General features: G+C 46.7%; 2 protein-coding genes across 2 annotated transcripts in view; both read left to right on the forward strand.

Annotated features, from left to right (window-relative positions):
* Nucleotides 1-13284, forward strand: part of PRRT3 (proline rich transmembrane protein 3) — a 59707-nt gene extending 46423 nt beyond the window's left edge. Inside the window, exons 4-5 of the mRNA XM_040407468.1 lie at nucleotides 9291-12054; nucleotides 12090-13284. Of these exons, the coding sequence (XP_040263402.1) occupies nucleotides 9291-11347 (2057 nt within the window). The 3' untranslated portion in view covers nucleotides 11348-12054; nucleotides 12090-13284. The remainder of the gene's footprint in view (nucleotides 1-9290; nucleotides 12055-12089) is intronic.
* Nucleotides 13285-20558: 7274 nt separating this feature from the next.
* On the forward strand, nucleotides 20559-26696 carry LOC120978985. Its single transcript, XM_040407469.1, has 7 exons — nucleotides 20559-20983; nucleotides 22241-22278; nucleotides 23417-23544; nucleotides 24784-24911; nucleotides 25559-25618; nucleotides 25823-26012; nucleotides 26563-26696. Exons 2-7 carry the CDS (start codon nucleotides 22269-22271, stop codon nucleotides 26671-26673), a joined length of 627 nt encoding a protein of 208 aa, XP_040263403.1. The 5' UTR covers nucleotides 20559-20983; nucleotides 22241-22268; the 3' UTR covers nucleotides 26674-26696.
* Nucleotides 26697-27762: the final 1066 nt, after the last annotated feature.

Consider the following 27762-nt stretch of genomic DNA (forward strand, 5'->3'; position numbering starts at 1 on the left):
GTAGAATATTTTTTTTGTGGCACAACCCCTTTAAAGGGAATCTGTCACCACGAACGTGGACTACTACCTGCTGTAATACAGGAGTAGTACTGCAGATAAGGAATCCAGATCAACTATTTTTTATTTTCCTACTGCCCCATGTTTCCCCACTGTAGGCGTTCAGAGCTGAGCTGAAATACATTATCAGGACTGCTGTGCATGCGCCCAGGCGTCCTCTCCATTATGTTAGCGTGACGCAGCAGTCCTGACAGTTTACTACAGAGCAGCTTTGCGCGCTGACAGTAAACGGGAATGCGGGCATTAAGACAAAAAAACTGCAATTTGGACTTCTACTGCAGATAATACCCCAAGATCCCGATGACCAATTTTTTTTAAAGTGAAGGCTTCATCAGGAAATGACCCATGTTCAACAATTTTCTTTTTAAGAATTTCTGCTATTTTATTTTTAATTGTCCATGTCACTATCTTTATTTAAAAACTCTCCTGAAATCTTGCAGTTTTCACTCTGAGCCTCCTAATAGTCTGACACTTCCTGTTCTGTAGAGATCACTTCTCAGCAGTCATCTCATTATCATCCTAGGCAGCATTACAATGACAGGTAACGCATGTATAGCTAACACAGGATCCACCGTTCACGATAAATGATGGACACAGCTTATCTACTCCCCCTCCCTGCAGCATAGGTCACAGAGCATGCCCACAACACTCTCCCAGTCAATGAGTCACCCCCAGGCTACAGAGAAAAAAAATACAGCAATATTTATGCCTGTTACAAAGTTTCCTTAGACTAATGTTTACACACTTCTGAAACTATATAAAGATCAGTGCCAACTTAAGAAAGTCTGTAAGAAAGTAGACAATTTTTAGGGAATTTTAGGGTCATAGAGGGCATCAATGCATTCAAAGCCACCCGCAAAAGCTAGATCTATAAAGCAGTGGTTTCCCTTTTGGAGACTACAACCCCCAACAGCTGGGAGTTGTAGTATCCTAGCAGCTGTATTGCATCAAGGTTCATATCATGCAATGGCTTCCATGCGTCAGTCTACCATGTGCTTTAGTAACAATAATTGCATAACCGGCTGGCGGGTATCTGCAGCCAAGGTATTTTGTCGCCCGTCCAGCTCAGTCGAGACTCCCAGCAAGCCGATGTGAAAATCACCAGCTGCAAATGTGTCGCAACCCCCACACCGGCCTGGAATATTGATTAGTGTCACATTTTGTTAGGGTTTTGGTATTAAGAAAACAGACTGATTGGAAACAGTGGATGGAGTCTGGATTTTAGCTTTATCGGAAACATTAGACCATATTTTCCTGCTCAAAGTATTTTTCCTAAATGATTTACTACGTATCCAGAGTCAGCCATAGACAATTGCTCAGTAGCTCTGTCCATGAAGAAAGTAAGGAGGATAGATTCAGTAGGAACCCTTGCCCAAAGCTTGAAGAGCTGGCTTTTTAGGACAGATATGAGTTTCTTTCACCCAAAACATAAAACCCATGAATTGACGGGGTCTTCCATTGGAAAAAAGGATGGTTACTAGGATCGAACTCTCTCTGGAGGACTCATAGGTCCATACGTTCCATGGAAGCCAGTTGATTTCAGTGTGATGCTTCTTTTCCCCTGGGGTGGCGCTGTAGGAGATGTGAACACTTGGTGATGGGTTCCCCCAATCACTAGGGGTCCCAGGTGACGTACAACTTATGATCATCCTAGCCTGCTACACACATGCTAACTGTTGGCTGACAGCTCTTGCTCCTGGTTGCCCCATTGCACATACCGGTCAGCCAAGAATGTATATGTTGTGAATGAGCGAGGGAAGCAATCTGCTACCAGACACCACCGGTGGGCAGCAAAAGGATTGGACATGTTGAAGTCCAACATGACCAACCCTTCTCTTCCTTGGGATCTACCAACAAAGGAGAATTGGGAAGCCCTCCATATACAGTACAGACCAAAAGTTTGGACACACCTCATTCAAAGAGTTTTCTTTATTTTCATGACTATGAAGGCATCAAAACTATGAATTAACACATGTGGAATTATATACATAACAAACAAGTGTGAAACAACTGAAAATATGTCATATTCTAGGTTCTTCAAAGTAGCCACCTTTTGCTTTGATTACTGCTTTGCACACTCTTGGCATTCTCTTGATGAGCTTCAAGAGGTAGTCCCCTGAAATGGTCTTCCAACAGTCTTGAAGGAGTTCCCAGAGATGCTTAGCACTTGTTGGCCCTTTTGCCTTCACTCTGCGGTCCAGCTCACCCCAAACCATCTCGATTGGGTTCAGGTCCGGTGACTGTGGAGGCCGGGTCATCTGGCCCAGTACCCCATCACTCTCCTTCATGGTCAAATTGCCCTTACTTTCAAAGTTTTCCCAATTTTTCGGCTGACTGACTGACCTTAATTTCTTAAAGTAATGATGGCCACTCGTTTTTCTTTACTTAGCTGCTTTTTTCTTGCCATAATACTAATTCTAACAGTCTATTCAGTAGGACTATCAGCTGTGTATCCACCTGACTTCTCCTCAACGCAACTGATGGTCCCAACCCCATTTATAAGGCAAGAAATCCCACTTATTAAACCTGACAGGGCCCACCTGTGAAGTGAAAACCATTTCAGGGGACTACCTCTTGAAGCTCATCAAGAGAATGCCAAGAGTGTGCAAAGCAGTAATCAAAGCAAAAGGTGGCTACTTTGAAGAACCTAGAATATGACATATTTTCAGTTGTTTCACACTTGTTTGTTATGTATATAATTCCACATGTGTTAATTCATAGTTTTGATGCCTTCAGTGTGAATCTACAATTTTTATAGTCATGAAAATAAAGAAAACTCTTTGAATGAGAAGGTGTGTCCAAACTTTTGGTCTGTACTGTATATCAGATGGTCGGCTGATCCCACGAAAAATTAGCGGATTCAGCCAACATAAATCTAATGTGTATAGCCAGGAGATAGTCATACACATTAGATAGTTGTTGGCCAAACACTAGTGTGGAAGACAGCTACCACTCCTGACCCCTCGGTGGTTAGCCAGTCTCACCAGGTGAGGTGAGATTCAGCTGACATTAGTAGTTTAATGTTTATGGCCAGCTTTAGGTACGTTTATAACTTAATTGGGTTGTAAAAAAATGGATAAGGCCTTTAAATTTAAAGGATTTCAGATCCCTCGTGTTCTATACATGAAGTAGACATTTCCACTAGGCTTTACATTTGGATGAGACATATTTTTCCACTCGTCACCAACGGTCTTAATTTCTGCCCCACTTCTATGTTTGCTTATCTTAGAAGAGGTGACAAGCGGAGTGTTTTAAGAACATGAACGGCCTTGTGACCACAGTAAAGATTTGGAACGTTCCCTTCACTCCTGACCCTATGGTGCATGAAGTGGGCGGTGGAGCTCGGGGATCGAGGGGCATTGAGTGACTTGGCCACGGGCTGTGAAGCACATCACTCACTTATTCCATAACACACAACTCTCTTGGTCTCTGGCGTACATTGCCTCTGTAGGGGCCTCAAGTCATTGTGTCAGGCCCAGCCGAGTACAGTTTGACTTGAAGCATCTGCAAGGACGTTTCCATCACCTCATCAAGAACATCGACTTTTCTGTAGTATAACTTTGGTCTTTCCTTTCTGTGCATTGTGAAAGGTTTAGTCTACTGCAGCCCACCCAAGTCAAAAACGAAGTAAAAAACAATCAAACACCCCTCTGCTCCGAAATGTCTCAGTCCAGAGACTCGGGGGGATATGCTGGATCAGAAGGAATTGTATAAGGTTACTTCACAGTTTATTTGAGCTGTACAAACACAAGGCACACATTTGCAAATTTACCCTTTAACTTGTGAAGTAAAATGAGGCAAAACTAGGCTTTTATGGTTCCTCCTGTCATAGGCAGAGGTGTCTTGGGTCCACTGAAAAATGTGAAAACATGATCCCCCATCTACCATTTATAATATTAGGGTCTTCTTAGTTGGCTTATGGGCTCCCCCAGGTACCTATGGGCTTCTCAAGTACCTACAGTTTCCCTCAGGTACCTATGGGCTCCCCCAGGTACCTATGGGCTCCCTCAAGTACCTACAGTTTCCCCCAGGCACCCATGGGCTCCCTCAAACACCTATGGGCCCCCCCAGGTACCTATGGGCTCCCTCAAATACCTGCACGGTTTCCCTCAGGCATCTATGGGCTCCCTCAAGTACCTACAGTTTCCCTCAGGCACCTATGGGCTCCCTCAAACACCTGTGGGCTCCTCCAGGTACCTATGGGCTCCCTCAAACACCTATGGGCTCCCCCAGGAACCTATAGACTCCCTCAAGTACCTACACGGTTCCCCTCAGGCACCTATGGGCCCCCCTGAAGTATCTACAGTTTCCCTCAGGCACCTATGGGCTCCCTCAAACACCTATGGGGTCCCCCAGCTACCTATAGGCTCCCCCAGGTACCTATGGGCTCCCTCAAGTACCTACGCGGTTTCCCTCAGGCACCTATGGGCTCCCTCAAACACCTATGGCCTTCCTCAGCCACCTACAGGCTTCCTCGATCACCAGCTCCAGGTCCAACTGCTACTTCTGCACTTCCTCTAGCTATATCCCTGGTCGTAGGAATAAATCTATATGGTGGAGGACAGTAGGAAGGGGGTATTTATTTCCTAATGATAATATTATAAAATGTGCAATATAGGGGGTTTTAGGATCCCAAAAAATCTTCGTCAAGGCCAAGAATTACAAAACATAAAAATATATGAAGGCTTACTCACCGGCTTCATCCCCCACTTTCCCAGTGATATTGTTCCAGTGGTCCCAGCAGTCTTTGTTTCTCGCACTGGAGCGATGCTGTCACAGACTATTCCAAGTGATCGCTGTTGCCAGTCACTGGCCTCAGCAGTCACACAAGGTAGTCACATGACCATCATTCACTTTAATTAATTGCTTTAGCAGGACCAGTGCTGCAGCAGTGATATGCCCAACTACCTCAGGTTGAATAACATTTTTAAGGGAACTCTCCATACAAAACTGATGTAACTGTGTTACGCCTGGCGGAGGGCCTCCACGGGCGCAGAGCATGACACCGTGACCTCATGGCCATGCCTTTCTCTCAGACCATTTCAAAACTCTCTAGGTAGACAAGTTTTGATTCAATTTGCTTAGTAAATACCCACCATTGTGTATTGGTACATTTTGAAGCCTGCAGCATTGTTGTCACCTCTAATGGTGACCAGTGCTGGACTGAGATACATGTCCATTACGATCACCGGGGGAAATGATTCTGAGGTCCCTCCTAATGGTTAATGTCAGGTTTACAAATCCTATGTAGATATACGGAGATCCCTGTTGATGACCCTTATCTCGTCCCTTACTCTGGAGGTGGAGGACCTGATACATCTGTTCAATGCACAGGCAGTCCATTGAGAACTGTGTAATTCTTCATTTCTCCTGTGGTGGCACTGCTGGAAAATTGAACACCATATACAGCTGATCACTGAAGGTCCCAGCAGCAGAACAAAAAGGGATTGTCCAAAGCAAGATAAATGCTTTTATCGGTGCACACGGCAGTCATCTTACATTTACACCCCAAAACTGTGATAGACCATAGCAGCAGTGATCTAGAAGTTAGGTTGTGTATGTTGAGTCTCCAGACCCCTGTTGATGGGGGGAAGAGTGACCAAGTCTCTGGATACCATGATATTGCACTGGGGTACGTTCATAGGTGATGATGTCCACATGCCCGCAATGACCTGAAAGGGGTCATCTAAATAATGCTTGCAAATTTCAAAAAATGGAAACTTCTTCAGACGCTGCAGAAATAGAAGCTGCACGCTGAGCGCTCCACGATAACGTCACTGATCTGACTGTATACCACCCGGCCCGACCTAATCCCCTTCAAATCCTGTTTTCTTTTACTGAGTCCTGGAGATTGGATTGAATGCCCTTGAATACACCGATGAGCTCACCGCTGATGTGCTGTGCCCGGCCTCTTATGTAAGCTGCTCCCATCCATGGGAAGCGGTTGCCTCCTGCCACACAGTATCTGACATGACGTCCATGGGTTGTCAATGTGGAGCCTCCAGCCTTTTCCTGGGTGAAGGTCCATGGCGAGGAGCTAGGCAGGGTCTCATCTGGATTTGGTTGCACAACAAGGAATTGTTTTATTAGGACATATTATAGTTATTCCCTTCCACTTCTGCATGGGGGCCTTAAAGGGGCAACTTTTTAGTCCCTTTGTTTCCTTACATGTTGATAGCAACCATTATTAAAGGGGTGATCCAATGAAAAACATGTATCACCAAGCCAAAGGATGAGTGCTAAACATATGACCGCTGTGGGCCCCATCGACCACTAGAACAGGGGTCCTGAGCCCTGGTCACGGAGGATTTTAAATGGAGTAGTGGTCAGGCATGCGCCCAAAAAAGAAAAAAAGTAGCAGTACTTACGAATCTATAGAAAAAAGTCTCTATGGCGGTGGTGCCCGAAGTGTTGGATACCATTATGTGACCATTGGTCATGTGATCACATTGAGCATGTGACCATTTGCATGGTCATCATGTGGTCAATTTTTATAATGATCATGTGACCATTTAGGATGGTATATGTATTCGTGTATACACACACATTTGTTTGCTTGAGAAAGACCCAGAGGTCGAAACGTCGCAATTTTTGGTAAATAAACCTGCATGAATTGAAGACCGGCGAGTGCTGCAGTTTTATTTTTGATTTATTCAGGCATGCGCCCATCCGCTCAAGTCAGTGTCTATGAGATATCTTCGGCAATCCACACACCTTGTAGGATGACCACCACTTTTGTCCTATCTCTTTCTTGAACGAGGTGCTCAAGACCCCGTGCTAGTTATTGATGCAGACCCATCGGTGGTAGATGATAAATGGTTTTCATGACAGAGCACCTTTAATGATGCTCATTTAATGGGAAGACTATACTTATAGAGGGGTAGGAAGCTCAATCGGGCCCTCTCCTGATGCTAGGGCATAGTAATGGAAGGATAGGAAGCAAAAGAGGCCCTCGCCTGATGCTAGGGCGTAGTAATAGAAGGGTAGGAAGCAAAAAAGTGTCCCTCTCTTAATGCTAGGGCGTAGTAATAGACGGGTGGGAAGCAAAAAGGGGCCCTCTCCTGATGCTAGTGCATAGAAATAAAAGGGTAGGAAGCAAACAAAGGGGCCCTCTCCTGATGCTAGTGCATAGTAATGGAAGGGCAGGATGCAAAAAAATGGGCCCTCCCCTGATTCTAGTGTATAGTAATGGAAGGATAGGAAGCAAAATGGGCCCTCTTCTGATGCTAGTGTATAGTAAGAGAAGGGCAGGATGCAAAAAAGGGGCCCTCTCCTGATGCTAGTGTATAGTAAGAGAAGGGCAGGATGCAAAAAAGGGGCCCTCTCCTGATGCTAGTGCATAGAAATGGAAGGATGGGAAGCAAAAAGGGGCCCTATCCTGATGCTAGTGCATAGAAATAAAAGGGTAGGAAGCAAACAAAGGGGCCCTCTCCTGATGCTAGTGCATAGTAATGGAAGGGTAGGAAGCAAACAAAGGGGCCCTCTCCTGATGCTAGTGCATAGAAATAAAACGGTAGGAAGCAAACAAAGGGGCCCTCTCCTGATCCTAGTGTATAGTAATGGAAGGGCAGGATGCAAAAAAGGGTTTCTCTCCTGATCCTAGCGTATAGTAAGAGAAGGGCAGGATGCAAAAAAGGGGCCCTCTCCTGATGCTAGTGCATAGTAACTTCAAGGGCCCCAGTGCAAAATCTGTAACAAGCCCTCCACCTACCATTTATAATACTGGTGTCTTCTTATGTGGCAAAGTAGCCCCATGGGTGACTTGACCCTACACCATACACATGCATGCTCGGCTGAATGTATTTCAGTGGGAATAGGGGAATAAGCCACTGCCGGACACCTCATTCCCAATCCTTCTTTCTCCCGACGTCTACCATTGAAGGACATTCAAGAGACGACCATACATATCAGATTGTCAGCCAATCCAGCTGAAATCAAGTCTGGACAACTTTTGTCTAACGTTTATGGACAACTTTCCCCTTCCAATCCTAAATGGAGAGCCATGCAGGTTAACGCCAAGAAGGAACATGAGCAGAAGCCCCTCATGTGCAGCTCCGGACTCAGGAGTCATATTTCTATAGGGTATATAGGGGTGTATTCATCCAAATGTGGGTGCAGAGGTAGCAGCTGCACCTGGGCCCTGGTGCCAGAAGGCACCCATAGGCCGTCTGCTACATAGGAAGACACCAGTATTATAAATGGCAGGTGGGGGCCCCGTGACAGATTTTGCACCGGGGCCCAGGAGCTGATGTATCCAGTATGTCGGTTATATAGATGTATAGAGGTGACAGAATCATTACAATGACTGCCTCGGGCAATGGAAATACGAGCATTATCCCGGGAAAAGCTCATTGCACGCCTGTGTCCATCAAGCTGTCAAGAACCATTTCTGATGCTCATATTGTCTATAGATTTTCGGATTAGCGTATTTTGTGTTGCGTTCAGTCCCATGGTGACAGCCTATACTATAGCATGAGGATGAATCAGCTCCATAGCATAATACAGGGTGAAGGAATATGTCACAGAAGATACAGGACGGCGGCCATGAATGCAGAGCATTGTACTCGGCGCACGCCTATGACTATAGGACTCAGGAATGCAGACGGTTCCCTCGTACATTAGGACCGTCCTGTCTGAGCAGTACGACTTTGATTGATTATAGCTTGCAGGAATATGCAATTTCTCATCAGTTATCACAGACATCAAAAAAACGATTCTTCCAGGAGAGATTAAAGGACTGGATCCATGAGGCTGTATGTAGTAAAGTATGCGTAATGTAAGAGCATAAGAACATACCAGCCAGCAAATACTGGGACGTCTCATGGGGATGTGAAATGTGGAATCACACGGTAAAGTCCTTAGAAGGTGTCTATGAGACCAGCAAAAGATTCTGATTTTTTTTTATTCTAGAAACAGCGCCACCTTTGCCTATAGGCTGTGTCTGGTATTACAGCTCAGCTATACTGATGTTATTGTGACTGAGCTGCATCAGGCAAAGATAGATAGATAGATAGATATGAAATAGATAAATTAGATAAAATATATTGATAATAGGTATAAGATAGATACAACACAATCACAATGTTTCCAGTTGCTCATGATGGGAAATGCCTTTACTATCTACTGAGACATTTCCAAGGATAAAACTCTCCAAAAACAAATGTATAGACATCTTAAAACATGTCATTTCCTTCGGTACTCTCGCATTGACCTTCTTAATGACTTTCTTTCAGACCCAGTGCCGGGCACGTCACGATCAGAAGAGACTTCTTCATCTAAAGGGTCTCCGAATGGGACCAGAAAGAACGGGCGAAGAGGAGAAATAAGAGTCACCACTCAGAGAGCTCTACATCGTCCTCAGCTCTTCGATGTCCCAACCAACTACCCTTCCAAAAAGCCAACCTTGGACACTCCGATGTGCTCCAAGAACAGCGGCACATGTGAATTTGTTGGAGCCAATAAAACACTACTAAAGTGGGATGACCTACAACGCACCCTAAGCTTCGCCTGGGATATGCACGTTTATGGGACTGCTGCCCTCTTTTTGTTGCTGTCAGTGATTGCGCTCATCAACCTTATTGGATCTCCCATTCTACGAGTCTCCTATCTTCCTTACGTCATTCTGGCCAATGCCCTCTTGTTTGTAATAGGAGTCCTACGAGGGGTGTTCTTTCTTTTTGATCCCTATGGGACAAAGATGAAGATTTCACAGCCTATTGCCCTTGTGTTGTACAACGTCACATTCCCACTTATGCTAACGGCATTTGCTACATTGGTTCTGTTGGTCCTGAAGATCGCCCGTCTACAAGTGCTACCCTCAAAGTTCCAGAGCCTTGCCTTGCTTGCCATCATAGCAGTCATTCACTTCATCATCCTCCTAAGTGCAGATCTCCTCACCCACCTTTTGAATCCTTCCGTAAACATGGTCTTGCAGATCCTCTCCATTTCGTGGGGTATTTTTTTAATGGTTGGCAATTTTGTAGCTTATTTCCAGCTACGGAAGAGTAGTAAAGAGATTGTAAACGAGACACAACGAGTCTCGCCGGTTGGTGAGGACATTGTGGTGGTTCAAACCCAAGGAAGGAGCATCAAGTGCATGTTTACATCCTCCAGAGTGTTACTAGTGGGCAGTATTTTTGGACTTCTGTGCTGTTCTTTGCAGGTATATGCCATATTGTGGTTGTACGGATTACTCGGCAGGAAGAATGAATTTTCCTGGTCCTGGTGGTTTCTGCAGTTCTGGTTTCGAATCTCCGAACTGGCTCTATGCTTCTCTATGGTCTTCGTAGCTTCGCATAGCTTCTGTCTACAGTGCAGTAATAACGACCATACTTGCTGGTCCAAAATCATCAGCTACTTCTGCACCTACAAGAAAAGTGATGTTCCAGAGTATCCAAACAACTGCTATGACTGGACAAACACTGTTCAAGACCAGATGGTCAACAACAACATCAGCAAAAGCCTCATCCGCAACCAAGCTGAGAATGTTCCACTGAGAATCCTCAAGGAAAACAATGAGACAAAGATTAGCGCTACCATTGGGAACAATAGTCAGTCATCCTCTCCCCTCTTCAAATCTAAGCCTGAATTTGTTTTTGGGCCAAAATCTCAAAATGTGACCATGGGACGCTCATACACTAGTATTTGTTTTGAGAAAGAGTCAATGCTGTCACTGACAGATCTGGAGTTTCGGCCACCATCTCCTATCAATCTGAGCAGAAGCATTGACGAGGCCTTGTTCCGAGAACATCTGGTGAGAGACAGCATATTTCTAGATTCCAGTCTCCAGTATCCAAGCTACCTGACCAGACAGGATTCTTGTTCGTCCTTGAAGGAATGTTCTGCTTTGAACCAGACAGTTGACCCACTCATTTCAGCGGACTTGAAAATGAGAAGATGCAGCAACCCCGACTACATGTACAGTCTGGCCAATGATAACGTCAACGACCAAGCGTCATCGACCGAGGTTGACTCTCCAAGTGAAAGCCTTCAGCAAAGCAAAGAGCTTCCTCGTGATCTAACCACTGACGCTGTGATGTCTGTCAGCTCCATGGACAGCGTTTCCAAAGGCTCGATCAAAATAAGTTGGAACCCTTGGCGACACGGACTATCTTCTGTGGAAAGCCTTCCCCTCGAAGATGCACCAACCACCCAACTTCTAAAGCAAGGGTCCCAACCTAGCATCATGTCCAAGACCAGTGAGCCTGAGAAAAGTTTTGGGAGGAGACTGATCGAGAGAAGTCAAACCACAGATTCCCACAGCATTGCCAGTGAAACCATTGAACTGTGAACCTAAAATGGTGTATTATCTAGGGACTTGACGGAAAGGGAAAGGTGCCTGGTTTTTATAAATGTAATATCAACAAGGAGACACCATTACCTCTAGTTGGATATTATATATACGTGTAATAAGCACACCGAGCGTCTGTGTTTTAGGCCATATTACTTCGTTTTGTTACGGAACTGTTTTCTATGTATTTATTTTGGATTGCAACGTGTGACTTTTTTCACTGGACTGCACAAGATGGACACCTGTGACTTTGGTCCGTTATGTTGTCTTCTGAAAGCACTTAAAGGCAGAAGTCGTGCATTTCTGTCGGACTTAACCCTACGAAATAGTATTGTGTTGTTTGAAACGCCACCTAAAGGACGTATGTAAAAAGTGGTACTGTATGTGATGAGGTACGAGTTCAACCGGATGTTTCCATGAGGCCTACACCGTCCTCCTGCAATGCAGAGAGTTTGCAGTTTGTGGACTGCGGTTTATGACAATCAGACGAAAGGAAATCTCAAAGCCTAGAAAAACACTACGGGGAACTGGAGGCGCCACCACATTAGTCTATACCGCATATGTATACTGCAAATACACGCCATTCATAATGCTACAAACCATATGGCTCCGATGGGAATTTTTACATCATATCATACAAACTTTCAGCTACCCAACGGTGGGATGTTCTCGTTACAATATACATCTATCTGTATTAAGGTTTGGCGGTTTTATTTTTGGAGTTTTTTGTTTTCCTTAAAAGGTTAATTCCACTTCAGTGTATTCTGGTCCATCCACAATAACTGGGAAGTCTGCTGTTTCAGTAATTCCTTCCTATTAACGTGCTGTTCACGTAAAAGATGTATTAAAGGGGTTTTCCAGGAGTTCAATATTGATGATTGATCCGTAGACTAGGTCATCAGTATCTGAATTTATAGGGTTCTGACTCCCGACACTGGTCTGGATGAGCGCCACAACCTCCTCACAGCGCCGTACATTGTATAGTGGCTGTGCGTGGTATTGCAGCCCCCGCCCATTTCTCTTGAATGGGACCGATTGGTGCCTTGGCCATGTGACTGATAAACGTGACATCATTGGCCTAGGAAGACGCTGCAGCGCAATCTCTTCAAACAGGTGATTAGTGGGAGTGCTGGGAGTCGGACCCCCACCAATCAGATATTGTTGACCTATCTTGAGGATAGAAGTCAGAAAGAGACACTTTTTCTTTGCAAATTTTCCCAATTTTATTGAAGTATCAATACATATGACGCACATGCACAAGCACCGGCCGTGTGAATCAGGAATTGCGGTGCGGACCCATCAATTTGAATAGATCCGCGATCTGCAAAAGATAGGACGTGTCCTATCCTTTGTGGTGTGGAGGCACAGACCCGAAAGCCCATTGAGGTGCTGTTGAGTGTTCCCGTGGGCGTTCGATCCGGGCCTCCGCACCGCAAAAGATAGGACGCGTTCTCTCTATTGCCGTATCTTGTGGATCGCGGGCCCATTCAAGTCAATGGGACCGCGTCCGCAGCACGGAGCGCACACGGCCAGTGCCTGTGTATTTGCGGTGCGCAACACGAACAAAACGGGTCGTGTGATTAAACCCTTACATGAAGATTTTGTAGCGGGTTCGCTGTGGATTTGCAGTACATTTCACCATATGGAATTGAAAAAATGGAAACTCGCAGCATTTAAAATCCGCATGGCAAAAATTCCGCGCAGATATTTTACGCGGTGTGTGGATGAGGTCGTGCTGCTTCTGTATAAGGCAGCGGATCTTCAACCACTAATTCTGCGGTGCAGACTCCTTGTGTGAATATATAGCGTAATTTAACTCCTTCCTATCAACTTTCTTCTACTTCAAGGTGAAGGACAGTCTCTTACTTTCCAGGAGAGTTGTATCCAGAAGAACGTTCCTTTCTTTGGCCTCGTGTCCACACCGAGGACCACGCAGGGTAGCTGCTGTTGCTTTAAAAAGTTCCTGGTAAAAAGAATCACTGCCAGCATTTCCCAAATCAAGTCAGATTTCTGAGTCAGAACTCCGCCCAAACACGCTCTGACTCCTCCCAGGGACATTCTAACTCCACCCTCGTTTAGCTGAAGACCTAAATATCCCAAGGTAGACTGGTTGCTGCTTGACAAATCACATAGAAGACTGTAGCTGTTCCCAAGCAACCAGACATGTGTCCCATGTGGAGATAAGTAGGAATTACCATAGCAACTGGCATTATTAATCAGATTTTTCTAAAAAATCTGATTAATAATGCCAGTTGCTCTGGTGGAGACCCCCTTATACATTCATCTATAGTGATGCCAACTCTACCGACTGTTGCACCTTGTAAGTACAGTTACCCTGTAGTGTGAGGCGGCTGTATCTGTATATAGGTCATCTTACCTGTGGCTGTATATATATATATATGCACGCCCTGTGTTTTTGTTGAACCAGCAATTTTTGAATCTGAAGACTTCATGGTCATTGGTGAATATACAAGACCCCCCGGAGTCAGAGAGTTATCCAAAGCAGATGAGGCCGAATCCTGGGACATCCGGAATGTGATATTAGTGTAGACTGTGGAGTGTAGAGTGAAAGCTGTGACAATCTTAGTGAGACCGTCACCCAGTTGGGGGGCCATGTCTCTCTCTACCGCTGCACAGGAGCCGTATTTCTATATATCCTAGTGTCAAGGCTTGGTAGGCCAGCCATACTGTGTGCCAAATTACACCTGTACATACAATAAAACGTCTATAAAAACTAAACGTGTGACTACATGCATTATTATTTTAAGGCCAAGTTCCCTACATGGATACGGGGTGAAAACGGCTCCTTCCCGCAGATATGGCATACACATCTGCATTGTCTTGTGCAGTCATCTGATTGCAAAATGCACCATGAAAAGGACTGAAATGCAAACTCCTGAACCACAGTGCCACCAAGTGGCTGAAATGTGCATAGCACTACATCAATCATAATATTACTGAATATTGTCTGACAAATGAGGAGTTTCTACAATGACGTATGACTGCTGGGGTCCTACCACTGGGGTCCCCAAATTCCTTGTGTGAATAAAGAGGGGGAGTGCATGCATGACCACAGCTCCATTCACTTATATGAGACTGCAGAAGCTAGCTGTACTTGGTAGTCATGCAATTTTACAGAGGACCCCCGTTCTCATCATCCGTGGGGGTCCCGGCAGTTGGACTGCTAGTTATACATTCATCACCTATCCTTTGGATAAATGATAAATGTTGTTCTTTAAAGATGATATAGTGATTTATGCCTTACAGATCAAAGGCATAACTTAAAGAGCCCTTGTCAGAAGGATCAAAACTATTAAGCCTGGTAGGGTGGATCCTGCTGATTAAAATGATACCTGTCTTGTGAAAATCGGATGGGGCATTCCTGAAAAAAAAATACTTTTATTCTTTAAGGGAAGGAGGGTTTCAGTGCACTGAGGGGCGTGGCCAGCACTAGAACGCTTCGGTACACTGAGAGTCTAGGCCCCGCCCCTTGTGTACTGAAGCCTTCGTTTTCTTAAAGATTTTAATTATTTTTATCTCGTGAACGCTGCAACCGATTTTCACAAAACAGGTGTTATCTTAATCAGCAGGATCCACCCTACCAGGCAGTATGCCTGGTTTAATGAAGCCGATCCTGCTGACAGATGCCCTTTAAAGGGGTATTCTTTAAAGGCCCTGTCTCGTGCTGCTGTGAACGAAGAGGTGTCTGCGCTTGTACAACTACCTCCATTTACTAGTTCTGAAAATTTTACTCAGCTACTATATTCTGATTGCCCATAAGGGTCAATGCAGCCACCTCTTCATTCCCGGCGTGGCAAGCTATAGTCTGACTCATGAGATAGGATGGGGTCCTATGTATATGCCTGTAATGGGGCCACCAAACGATCACATGACATTTATAATACTGCTGTTCTCATATGGGGCACAGGGGTCACATTACAACTGCGACCTCCAATAGTGGAACTTACTGAAAGAATCCATGTGCGGTGAGCTCCCCCTAGTGGTGGCTTCAGGCAGCCTGAAAGTTACCCTTCCATTCTATGTCCATGATTTGGAGCTCTGTATGGCAGAATGGAGCTCCGACCGCTATAACCACGGATTAAGAAATTAATCAGCACAGAATTTTTTCACATAAAAGCAAGATCATCTCCCGGAAAAGCCTGCGAGTTCCTTATCTCTACTTATCGAGGTCGTCCTGCCTCACACTGCGGGACCTCACACTGTGGATGATTTACTTAGGCAGCAGACATCTTGTGTTGCTGAGTCTACAGAACAAAATCAAAGAGGCATAAAAAACACCAAAAGCAGCGGATCTGTTTCATATTTCCTCTATTTATTTAGCTATGAGAGGTGGACGTGACTGGGGTGGTCCTGGCGAGGGATCGACAGAGTCTCATGCAAACATCACACACCATTCATCAGGAGTAATGTCAGGCGCTGCGAGGCCGAGCAGCGGGTGACATATGGGAGCGTTCCACTGCTTCGCGCCCCCAATATATAGAGTGTAGTGATCTCCAACCTGTAGCTCTCCAGCTGTTGCAAAACTACAACTCCCATCATATCCTAATAGCCACAGGCTGGGGAGCATTGATACAGCGGCACACACCTAAGGCCCTATAGGGGCTCCATACAGGGTTCTCTATCTTAAAGGAATTGTCCACTTTTTATTAGAAAAGTTCCCCTAAGAAAAGCTTATCACATGGTGTCCCGCTGCCGAGACCCCCAGCGATCAAACTGTGGGGAAATCCTGCAGCAGGTCCTGAATTTTTCTGCAGCGCCACCACAGGGCTAATGATGCACTACACTGAAGTCAGTAGGCTGTTTATGCAACTAGGGTCTCATGCAACCATATTTTGTATGTGGGGTTGGGGAATGGGGGGGGGGGGGGGGGTGTCAGGTTGTCCAGACGGTAGGCAGCTGTTCACACAGACCTTTCATGCTGTTGTAGGTGAGGTCCTGGGGCGAAGGCGGCTTCTTGTTTGCCGTGGCAATAAATCAACGTCCTCACGTGAGAAGTGAATAGAGCCACGGCTTGTCTCCAGAGAGCCGGATCAAGAACTGTAAACCACACAGGAGGTAAAGGTAACCCACGCCTCCTTAAAGGCTATGGACACATTCAGGGCATTTTTTATGATTGTATTTTAGTCACTTTGGGCTAAAAAAAAAACAAAACATTTTTTAAATTAGTCTTTATTAAAAATCTTCAGCCGTTTTTGAGGCACAGGGGTTAAAAAAATCAGTATCTTAGCAGAGTATCATTTCTTAGTCCCTTCAGCTGAGGCTCATGTGAAGCCTTATCTCTGATCTCTTGATTCTTATCAAGGTTAGCTATAGTGAGTGATTATGAGGTCAGGAGATCAGAGATAAGGCTCCACATGAGCCTCAGCTAAAGGGACTGAGAAGTGATAGTCTGCAAACAGACTGATTTTTTTAACCCCTGTACTTCTAAAATGGCTGAACATTTAAAAAAAAAAAGACCAATTGAAAAATAGATTTTCAGCCCAAAGTAAGTAAAATGCAATCATAACAAATTACCCAGAAGGTGTCTATAGCCTTTAAATACTCTGTGCTGCTTGGGGGCATTGTTTCTTCTACTGCTCTCTCTGTTCCCCTCCTCAGAGACAGCATTGTCACTGCTATATACTCACCAACATGATCACAAGTGGAGAGGTCACTCCTCTTCTGAAATACTCTGGGCTGCTGAGGGCCCTGTCTCTTCCATTGTGAACTCCTACTTTTTTCCACTCCCTCTCCTCACATCCTGTGCAGGTCTGTGCTCCCTAACAAGATCAGAGGAGGTCGTTGATTCCCACATGATCAGCATAACGCTCTTCTAAAATACTCTGTGCTGCTATGGACACATCTTCTTCCACTGTGACCCCCTCCATTGTCTCCGTCGACCCTCTTCACATCATGACACGTGTCACTCACAGCCCTGTCCTCGCTAACATCATCGCAGGACAGCACAGTCCCTGCCAAAAATCAGCACAGGCCATTCCTGATATACTCTGTGCTGCTGTGGACTCTCCTCCTTACATTCTGAGAAGAGATTAGAGAGTTTCACAAGGTGAACGACAATGATGTCAAGTTCCTGAAGAGGTGCTGCCTAATGTGACCCCCAGGAACCAGTACGACCAGTTTGACCAGTAGGTTCTGTATAATGGTTACAGGAGATGTCTCCATTACTGGATTACCGCAGCAACAGACAATGTGTTACATGTTCCGGCTGTTACATTCAGATGGATTGTCCTGTCATTACCAAGAGAAGAGGCACCGACCTCAAAGGGACCTGACCCCAGACTAAAAGTCCTGCTGGGAAAGGAAAGTGTGAGAACCCTCTGGTAGTAACGGGATTAGTGCACTTATAAATTAGATAGATAGATAAGAGATAGATAGATAGATAGATAAATAGAAAGAAATAGATAAAGATAGATAGATATGAGATAGATAGATAGATAGATACCGTATATACTCGAGTATAAGCCGACCCGAGTATAAGCCGAGCCCCTAATTTTACCCCCAAAAAATGGGAAAGACTAGGGTGGGAAATGCAGCTATATTGCAGAGTGTATGTGTATATAATGCACACACTCTACATTATATACACACATCTGCAAGAGGGTGACTCCCTGTATTTAATGCAGAGTGTGTGCATTATATACACACACACTCTGCATTAAATACAGGGAGCCATCCACAGATCTCCCCCCTAAACAGTGCCATCCACAGATCCCCCCTAAACAGTGCCATCCACAGATCCCCCCTCCCCTAAACAGTGCCATGATGGCACTGTTTAGGGGAGGGGGTATCTGTGGATGGCACTGTAGGGGGATCTGTGGATGGCACTGCCATCCACAGATCCCCCTACAGTGCCATCCACAGATCCCCCTACAGTGCCATCCACAGATCTCCCTACAGTGCCATCCACAGATCCCCCTACAGTGCCATCCACAGATCCCCCTACAGTGCCATCCACAGATCCCCCTACAGTGCCATCCACAGATCTCCCTACAGTGCCATCCACAGATCTCCCTACCGTGCCATCCACAGATCCCCCTACAGTGCCATCCACAGATCTCCCTACAGTGCCATCCACAGATCCCCCTACAGTGCCATCCACAGATCCCCCTACAGTGCCATCCACAGATCCCCCTACAGTGCCATCCACAGATCCCCCTACAGTGCCATCCACAGATCTCCCTACAGTGCCATCCACAGATCTCCCTACAGTGCCATCCACAGATCCCCCTACAGTGCCATCCACAGATCCCCCTACAGTGCCATCCACAGATCCCCCTACAGTGCCATCCACAGATCTCCCTACAGTGCCATCCACAGATCTCCCTACAGTGCCATCCAGAGATCTCCCTACAGTGCCATCCACAGATCCCCCTACAGTGCCATCCACAGATCCCCCTACAGTGCCATCCACAGATCCCCCTACAGTGCCATCCACAGATCCCCCTACAGCGCCATCCACAGATCCCCCTACAGTGCCATCCACAGATCCCCCTACAGTGCCATCCACAGATCCCCCTACAGTGCCATCCACAGATCTCCCTACAGTGCCATCCACAGATCCCCCTCCCCGACGCTCACAGCAGTATTCTTACTTTGTCTTTGCTCCGGTAATAGCAGGCAGTGCGGGGAGCGGCGCTCACTCACTGACGTCACGCGCCTTCTCCTACTAGGCGGCGCAGGCGCGTGACGTCAGTGAGTGAGCGCCGCCCCCCGCACTGTCTGTATTACCGGAGCTAGACTAGACTCGAGTATAAGACGAGGAGGCTTTTTGAGCACAAAAATATGTGCCAAAAAACTCGTCTTATACTCGAGTATATACGGTAGATACATTTGAAATGGATACAGTATGAGATAGATAGATATTACATAGATATGAATAAATAGATAGATATAAATAGATATAGACATGAGATAGATAGATAATAGACAGATCGATAGATATGAGATGGCTTTTTCCATGGCCTCGCATGTTTAGAACGGCCCTGAAATCCACCTTTCCCGATCCTCATTCCCTCCATACTCATTAAATGATTAGCAGATCTTGACATCCTTCATCTGATATGTTAGGCTAATTGGACACCATCAGAATTTGTGCACGGAAACTCCGCACCGTAGGTCATGTACATTGTATTCTATGAGAATTTGAAATCCTCATGCACACGATGCCGATTTTTTCCGTGCCGATTTTGACCTACGGTGCGGATTTTAAATTCCGCAGCACGTCAATTTATTTTATTTTTCCAGACCGGATTTTCTCCATTCACTTCAATGGGAAGAGTAAAATCGGCATGTGGAAAATCGGCACCAAATCCGCATGTAAACTCGCACCGATTGACCGCACGGATTTCCCTGCAAACACTGGTTGGATTTCAGTGCGGATTGTCCGCACACAAATCCCGAACGCGTGCATTTACCCTAAGGGTAACTTCACGCACCACAGAATCTGACTACACAGGGTTTCTTTGTAGTCTGTCACCATGGAAACTCATAGTTCTTCCTAAGGCTACTTTCACACTTGCGGCAGTGTGATCCGGCGGGCAGTTCCGTCGTCGGAACTGCCCGCCGGATCCGCCGATCTGCCGCTGACTGAAAGCATTTGTGAGACGGATCCGGGTGCGGATCCGTCTCACAAATGCATTGCAAGGACGGATCCGTCTCTCCGCTTGTCATGCGGACCGACGGATCCGTCTTGTACATTTTTTCACATTTTTACTGATCTGCGCATGCGCATGCCGGAACAACTGATCCGGCATTCCGGTATTCTGAATGCCGGATCCGGCGCTAATTCATTCCTATGGGAAAAAATGCCGGATCCGGCGTTCAGGCAAGTCTTCAGTTTTTTTCGCCGGAGAGAAAACCGTAGCATGCTGCGGTTTTCTCTTTTGCCTGATCAGTCAAAACGACTGAACTGAAGACATCCTGATGCAAACTGAACGGATTGCTCTCCATTCAGAATGCATGGGGATAAAACTGATCAGTTCTTTTCCGGTATAGAGCCCCTGTGACGGAATTCTATGCCGGAAAAGAACAACGCAAGTGTGAAAGTACCCTAAGAGCTGTGTACACAAAACGGTGGGGGATTTTTAATCTCTTTGGATACTTGCATTATTTGTTTTTCTACTTTAGAGGATTCAGAGTTCAGCGCTGCAGGATCAGGAGCGGCTTCACAGGGACGGGAGCACAAAGTGGCCAGCTTCACTGCCGGCGCGGAGTTAACCCTTTACCCCCCTCTGCAGACTAGACGGGTACCTGATCTATAGGAAGTTGCTCACACTCCAGGCCATACAATAATTTGCTCCTTTACAGGCCCCGGGGATGGTAATCTGCATTCCTTGGCACTGGCGTCCCCTCTGTGGGAGTCCCCGAAGCGGCTCTCATGTTGGAGACTGTCACTCGGCGGGGCCCTATTGTCCCTTGGTTTCCAGGAGAAGCGGGTCACATGATGCAAACAGTCCAGCAATAAGCTACAATAGAGACACAAAAAAGCAAGCTGAGAGGGAGGAGGGAGCGACCGTCCCGGAAAGTGACACCTTAGTCCCACGGATTAGCATTGCGCGCTTATGAGCACCCAACGTCTCCCGCTATAAGTGGAGCCCGCAGCGCCAGGGACCCCAGGTGAGCATGGTGCCAGGGGGGATGTTAATATTGACTTAGAATGTATCAGGAGGTTTAGAGAAACTGCCGCAAATTTATCAAAAATGTCACCCCCCCCCCCCCCCCGGCACAGACACGTTTATGATTCTGTATAGACAAAGTTATATTTGGCGGCAAAAATGGCGCACAGTGATAATAAATTTGATGCATTTTGCAATTCCTTTTTAAAGGGACAGATATGTGAAAAACTCATATGCACTATGCGTTATACGTTTTTGGTGCAATTCGCTCAATATATTTTGCATCGATTTCATATTCGATTATTTTTTTTTCCTTGTTTTCTCAGTTTTTGGAAAAGCTGGGTGACCAACAATAAGGCCACCATATCAGCTCTGAAAAGGGGTTGTCACCCAGCTTTACCGAGCTCCAGAACGGCAAGTCTGCATCTTAAGAACATCTGCTAAAAGGCAACCCCTTTGTAAACTGCAGGGGGCGCAATAACGGTCGTCATTTTGTCGACAAATGTGACTGTGGAGCCCTACCCTTAAGACCTCATGCACACGACAGTATGTATTTTGCGGTCCGCAAAAAAAAACGAATCCGCAAAAAATATGGATGACGTCCGCGTGCATTCCGTACTTTGTGGAACGGAACGGCTGGCCCCTAATAGAACAGTCTTACCCTTGTCCGTAATGCGGACAATAATAGGACATGTTCTATTTTTTTGCAGAACGGAAATACGGACATATGAAAACGGAAAGTTCAGTTTTTGTTTTTTTTGCGGACCCATTGAAATGAATGGTTCCGTATACGGTCCGCAAAAAAAACAGAACGGACACGGAAAGAAAATATGTTACATAAAGGGGTTGTACAGAAGATGGACGATTTCTTCCAAAAACAGCGCCACTCCTGTCTACGGGTTGTGTCTGGTATTGCACCTCTGCTCCAATAAAACAGGAGCAGAGCTGCAATACCGCAGATAACCTGTGTATAAGCGTGGCGCTGTTTTTTGGAAAGAGGCAGCCATGTTTTTTTTTATCCTCAACAACGCCATTTATCATGAGAATTTTTGGAAATAGTTGTGTTTCAGCCATGAGAGGGTTAAGTGGGTGCAATAGGTTGGTCCCCAATTGTCATTAAAGGCCCAGAGGACTTTACTAGGGACTTTTGGGACCGCTGTCCTGAATGGTTTGTACCCCACCCCCGTCCTCTCGTGCAGATGTACCCGGTCCCTGTAATGTCGGTGACATTTACTAACATTCTGCATTGTCCTTACAGGAGCAGACGTCCCCGGCGCGGCCACAGAATGAGCCTCAGTGAGTACTGGGGGGCCTCCGCCCGATAGTTAATCAGATCAAGGGTTTTAACCCACTCAGATCAGGAGTGTGACAACAGCAGCACGGAGTATTTAAGGAGAGGAATGCACTGCTCTTCTGGTGGGGAAGGGGGGGGGCAGAGATCTGTCCACTCGGAATGTTATAACAGACAGAACTGTATGTGATGAGGGCAACGAACAGTGAAAGGTCACAGAAAGTGGAAAGATCCTGGCCCACAGCAGCACAGAGTATTTAAGGAGAGGAATGTGCTGCTCTTCTGGTGCGGCCAGTGACCTGTCCACTTATATGGTAATGTACAGAACTGTATGTGAAGAGGGCAATGAACACGAGTGAAAGTGGAAACAGCAAGGCCCACTGCAGCACAGAGCATGTAAGGAGGGGAATGTGTAGCTCTTCTGCTGGAGGGAGCAACCTGTCGTCCACTCACATGATGTTATTGGAGACAGAACGGTATGTGAAAAGGGCAATGGACACATGTGAAAGGTCACAGAAAGTGAAAAAAGCATGCTCCAGAGCAGTGCAGAGTATTTTAGGAAGGTGACCTTGATATTGGTGAGGATAAAATTGAGCCGTGATGTGGGAGTTCACAGGTCATAGACAGATGGTGAAAGCAGAGTCCCCAGCAGCACAGAGCATTTCAGGAGTGGACTGATCTTGTGGGAGACAGTGACCCATACCGTGGGTGAGGTCAGGGCTGAATGCTCCAGGGGCAGTGTCATGATGCCAGGAGCTGCCTGAAGACAAGTGGGAGATCACAGAAAGATGGTGAAAGGGCACAGCAGCACAGAGTATTTCAGGAATCAGCTATTATCGGAGGCGGCGTTATGATGTTAGAGAGGACAGGGCTGCGTGTGCTGTAAGGTGTGTGTGTGTGTGTGGGGGGTTAATGGTGACAAGTGGTGCACACATTACAGCAGCACAGAGTATTTCAATTAGGAGCAGATCCCAGCAGAGGATTTCAGGAGAACCGTGTGCTGATCCTTAGGAAGCAATGATGTGACTCGTTTTGTTGCTGAGGTTTAGGCTCAATAATACATTAAAGCCTATGGGAATCAGTGGGGCTATAGCGCCACCTATGGGTGCGCACCCAGTAATGAGAACTCTTCCCTTCTTGCAGGAGGGGTGTCCTTGCCCAGTACCCCTGTTGTCACACTGGGGAACTTCAATACACCAAAAAGAAGATGCTCGATTACTCCGCTGTGCCTCCCCGCACTGTCCACAGCAGCCCCATCACAAACATGTATGGTACGTAGTGCCCGACATCAGTGCCTAGCTGTAAATCATCTCTGTACACGACCTGAAAAGGTCCATCTAGTGGGTACAACCCAGGGTATGGCCCAGGCTCCAGGACACCCAGGGTATGGCCCAGGCTCCAGGACACCCAGGGTATGGCTCAGGCTCCAGGACACCCAGGGTATGGCTCAGGCTCCAGGACACCCAGGGTATGGCTCAGGCTCCAGGACACCCAGGGTATGGCCCAGGCTCCAGGACACCCAGGGTATGGCTCAGGCTCCAGGACACCCAGGGTATGGCTCAGGCTCCAGGACACCCAGGGTATGGCTCAGGATCCAGGACACCCAGGGTATGGCCCAGGCTCCAGGGTATGGCCCAGGTTATGGCTCAGGCTCCAGGTACACCCAGGGTATGGCTCAGGATCCAGGACACCCAGGGTATGGCTCAGGATCCAGGACATGGCTCAGGATCCAGGACACCCAGGGTATGGCTCAGGATCCAGGACATGGCTCAGGATCCAGGACACCCAGGGTATGGCTCAGGATCCAGGACACCCAGGGTATGGCCCAGGCTCCAAGACACCCAGGGTATGGCATAGGCTCCAAGACACCCAGGGTATGGCTCAGGATCCAGGACATGGCTCAGGATCCAGGACACCCAGAGTATGGCTCAAGATCCAGGACATGGCTCAGGATCCAGGACACCCAGGGTATGGCTCAGGATCCAGGACACCCAGGGTATGGCTCAGGATCCAGGACACCCAGGGTATGGCCCAGGCTCCAGGTACACCCAGGGTATGGCTCAGGCTCCAGGTACACCCAGGGTATGGCTCAGGCTCCAGGTACACCCAGGGTATGGCTCAGGCTCCAGAACACCCAGGGTATGGCTCAGGCTCCAGGACACCCAGGGTATGGCTCAGGCTCCAGGACACCCAGGGTATGGCCCAGGCTCCAGGACACCCAGGGTATGGCCCAGGCTCCAGGACACCCAGGGTATGGCTCAGGCTCCAGGACACCCAGGGTATGGCTCAGGCTCCAGGACACCCAGGGTATGGCTCAGGCTCCAGGACACCCAGGGTATGGCTCAGGCTCCAGGACACCCAGGGTATGGCTCAGGCTCCAGGACACCCAGGGTATGGCTCAGGCTCCAGGACACCCAGGGTATGGCTCCGGAGCCAGGACACCCAGGGTATGGCCCAGGCTCCAGGAGGAATACAGTCCTATTTATTACCGTTCACCTTTTATTCTGCAGTTCCCCCAGCGCCTGAACCCCCTGCACCCCCCAGATGTGAGGAGAAGAATTGTGAGCCTGGAGACGGTGGCCGCTCATCATCACAACCAGCAGAGGGTCATCAACATGCAGCAGAAAGAATACAGCAGGTACGAGGTGCCCATGTAGATGACAACAGCATAGCAGGTGGTGGGCTGGAGGGTAGTACTGTGTTAGTGTGAAGGTCCCTATTATCTCTATATCACTTTTACATACAACTATGGAAGGTGTCACAACACCGCCTGCCGTCTATGACAGAATACACCACCAGATGGCGATGTGGGTCCAAGCAGTGGATGATGATGACACGGTTCTACAGCGGGAATCAAACACTTATTCATGGAGTCATAACATGAGGACAGATGAATAGCCAGAACCAGCCCTGTACCTCACATGGATCCAGAGCTTCCCCCAGTCATTGCTCTGCTAGCTTCTCATCAGGCTGGTAGCTCAGGGGGCATGACCTTTCTGCTGCAGCTCTCTCCCTAGCACAGCTCAGGAGGGAGTATCCTTTCTCAGGGGGCATGTCCTTTCTACTGCAGCTCTTTCCATGTAATAACTGTCACAGCTTCCAACAGTAGATATGGCTGGTGGAAGTTAAAGGATGGAACTGAGCATGTGCGACCACCTCAGAAGGCACCTTTATAATGGAGTAAAGAGAATATCTTACAGCAGGCAATCAGGAGAATTTCTTTAAAGCATATGGCAGAACTATGAAAAGTAAATCATCTTGTAATAACATCCTGTGCTTTACCAGGTTTCACCAGGGCTGGAGACGACCATTTTATGGCACCGCAGCTGAGAAAGAGGACTACAGGTAACAGACATGACAACACAGCACCTGACCGTTCAGCAGGAGGCCTACTCTCATCAGGCGCTCAGCAGTACAGCCTCAGGCTTTAGGCCTGTAACTTAGAGAGTAATTATGGCTCCGCGCAGATGACATTTATACAGTTCTCACATTATAAGGCACACGACTGTCAGTCACACATTGCTCAATAAATACATTTTTATATCTCAGGAGAGAAATTAGACAACTGTTAAAGAAGCAGATGAGTGAAAAGTGGACCACGAGCAGAGAGGCGCTCGCCGGGCAAAGCAAGGAGCTAGAAGCCTTAAAAGAGGCCGACCGATTTGCGGTGATTCAGGATCTAGAGCAAGAAAGAGCAAAATCCTTGTTCCTGAGGAGATACCGGGATGAGAACAAGCAGGTGAGTCTGTACCATTATATATCAAGTATATGTCATATATACTTTATTATTACTTATCCTGTACTGATCCTGAGTTATATCCTGTATTATACTCCAGAGCTGCACTCACTATTCTGCTGGTGCAGTCACTGTGTACATACATTACATTACTTATCCTGTACTGATCCTGAGTTACATCCTGTTCTATACTCCAGAGCTGCACTCACTATTCTGCTGGTGCAGTCACTCTGTACATACATTACTTATCCTGTACTGATGCTGAGTTACATCCTGTATTATACTCCAGAGCTGCACTCACTATTCTGCTGGTGCAGTCACTGTGTACATACATTACTTATCCTGTACTGATACTGAGTTACATCCTGCATTATACTCCAGAGCTGCACTCACTATTCTGCTGGTGCAGTCACTCTGTACATACATTACTTATCCTGTACTGATCCTGAGTTACATCCTGTATTATACTCCAGAGCTGCACTCACTATTCTGCTGGTAGTCACTGTGTACATACATTACTTATCCTGCAAGTTTTTTTTCTTTCTTTCTTTAGTTAATGGAGAGCAAATGGCAAGAAAACCGCCTGACCCGATCGATGGAGATGCTGAAGGAGAGAGAGCTGCTGCAGTATAACCCCATTAACTGGAGCGGTACACTGAAATAAGCAGAGTTCAGTGTATGGGGGGGATATCATGGTAGAAGACCACCTGTCACCTACCTGAATAACAATAAGGAAGCATCTCAGCCATCAGACCCAGCGCCAGCTGGAAATGTCCATATTCTGGCAGGGGGCAGCATATGGCACTGTCTGCACTGCTGATATACGCTAAAACAGTCATTAAAGGGGTTGTCCAGTAACAGTCTAGTTGTTTATCATATGTAAATGAGCTGTTACGCAAATTATGTCACTTATCAACACATACCTAAAAAAAAAAAAAATATATACCTCCACGTGTAACCAATACTGACATGGCACATCACGTGGAATTTTCCTGTTCAATAATTGTGGAGTATCCCTCTACTATTGCTACTAGAAGTTTTGAATCAATTACTAGAAGTCTGAAATGAAGGTCCAGATGGGTGTTACCAGTTGTGCAGACGGGGAGTGATTCTCTCTCCCCCCCAATCTGGCAACAATCTGCTCAGCTTCTCCTGCTCCTTTTTTTTTTTTGCAGCCAGTATGCGTAACCATTTTCTCAACAACAAAAAAAAACGGAAATGATTTAGTGTGCATTCCGTGTCTGAATGTCCGCAACTTCCTATTCTTGTCCATCTTGCGGACAAGGAAAGCCATTGTTACAATGGAACCGCAAAAAAAAATAAAAAATCTAAAAAAAAATCCATGGATGTTTTTTTTTTTTTTGCGGATCCAGTCGTGTGCATGAGCCCTTAGCCGATAGTGACTAGTGTCCTTCTGTGGACTGACTTCTTAACTTGCCCGCGACCGCGCCCCCTCCCCCGGACATTCAGATTATAAAGGACAGTAACCCTAAAGGTTTAAATAAGTTTATTATCCTGAGATAAATAAATTAAGACAAACAGCCAATCCAAACATACAAATAAATAATGGGGCACAGGGGTCTCAACCTGCGGCCCTCCAAAGGCTGCCAGGGCATGGTGGGAGTTGTAGTTTTGCAACAGCTGGAGTCCCCAAGATTGGAGACTCCTGCTGTAACATGCAGAATCATCTCTCCATGTCGGTGACTCTTGCCGATATGTATTCGGAGCCTCCATCTCCCCAGATGTATTTTTA

Source organism: Bufo bufo, chromosome 9 (assembly GCF_905171765.1).
Source record: "Bufo bufo chromosome 9, aBufBuf1.1, whole genome shotgun sequence".
Lineage (NCBI taxonomy): Eukaryota > Metazoa > Chordata > Amphibia > Anura > Bufonidae > Bufo > Bufo bufo.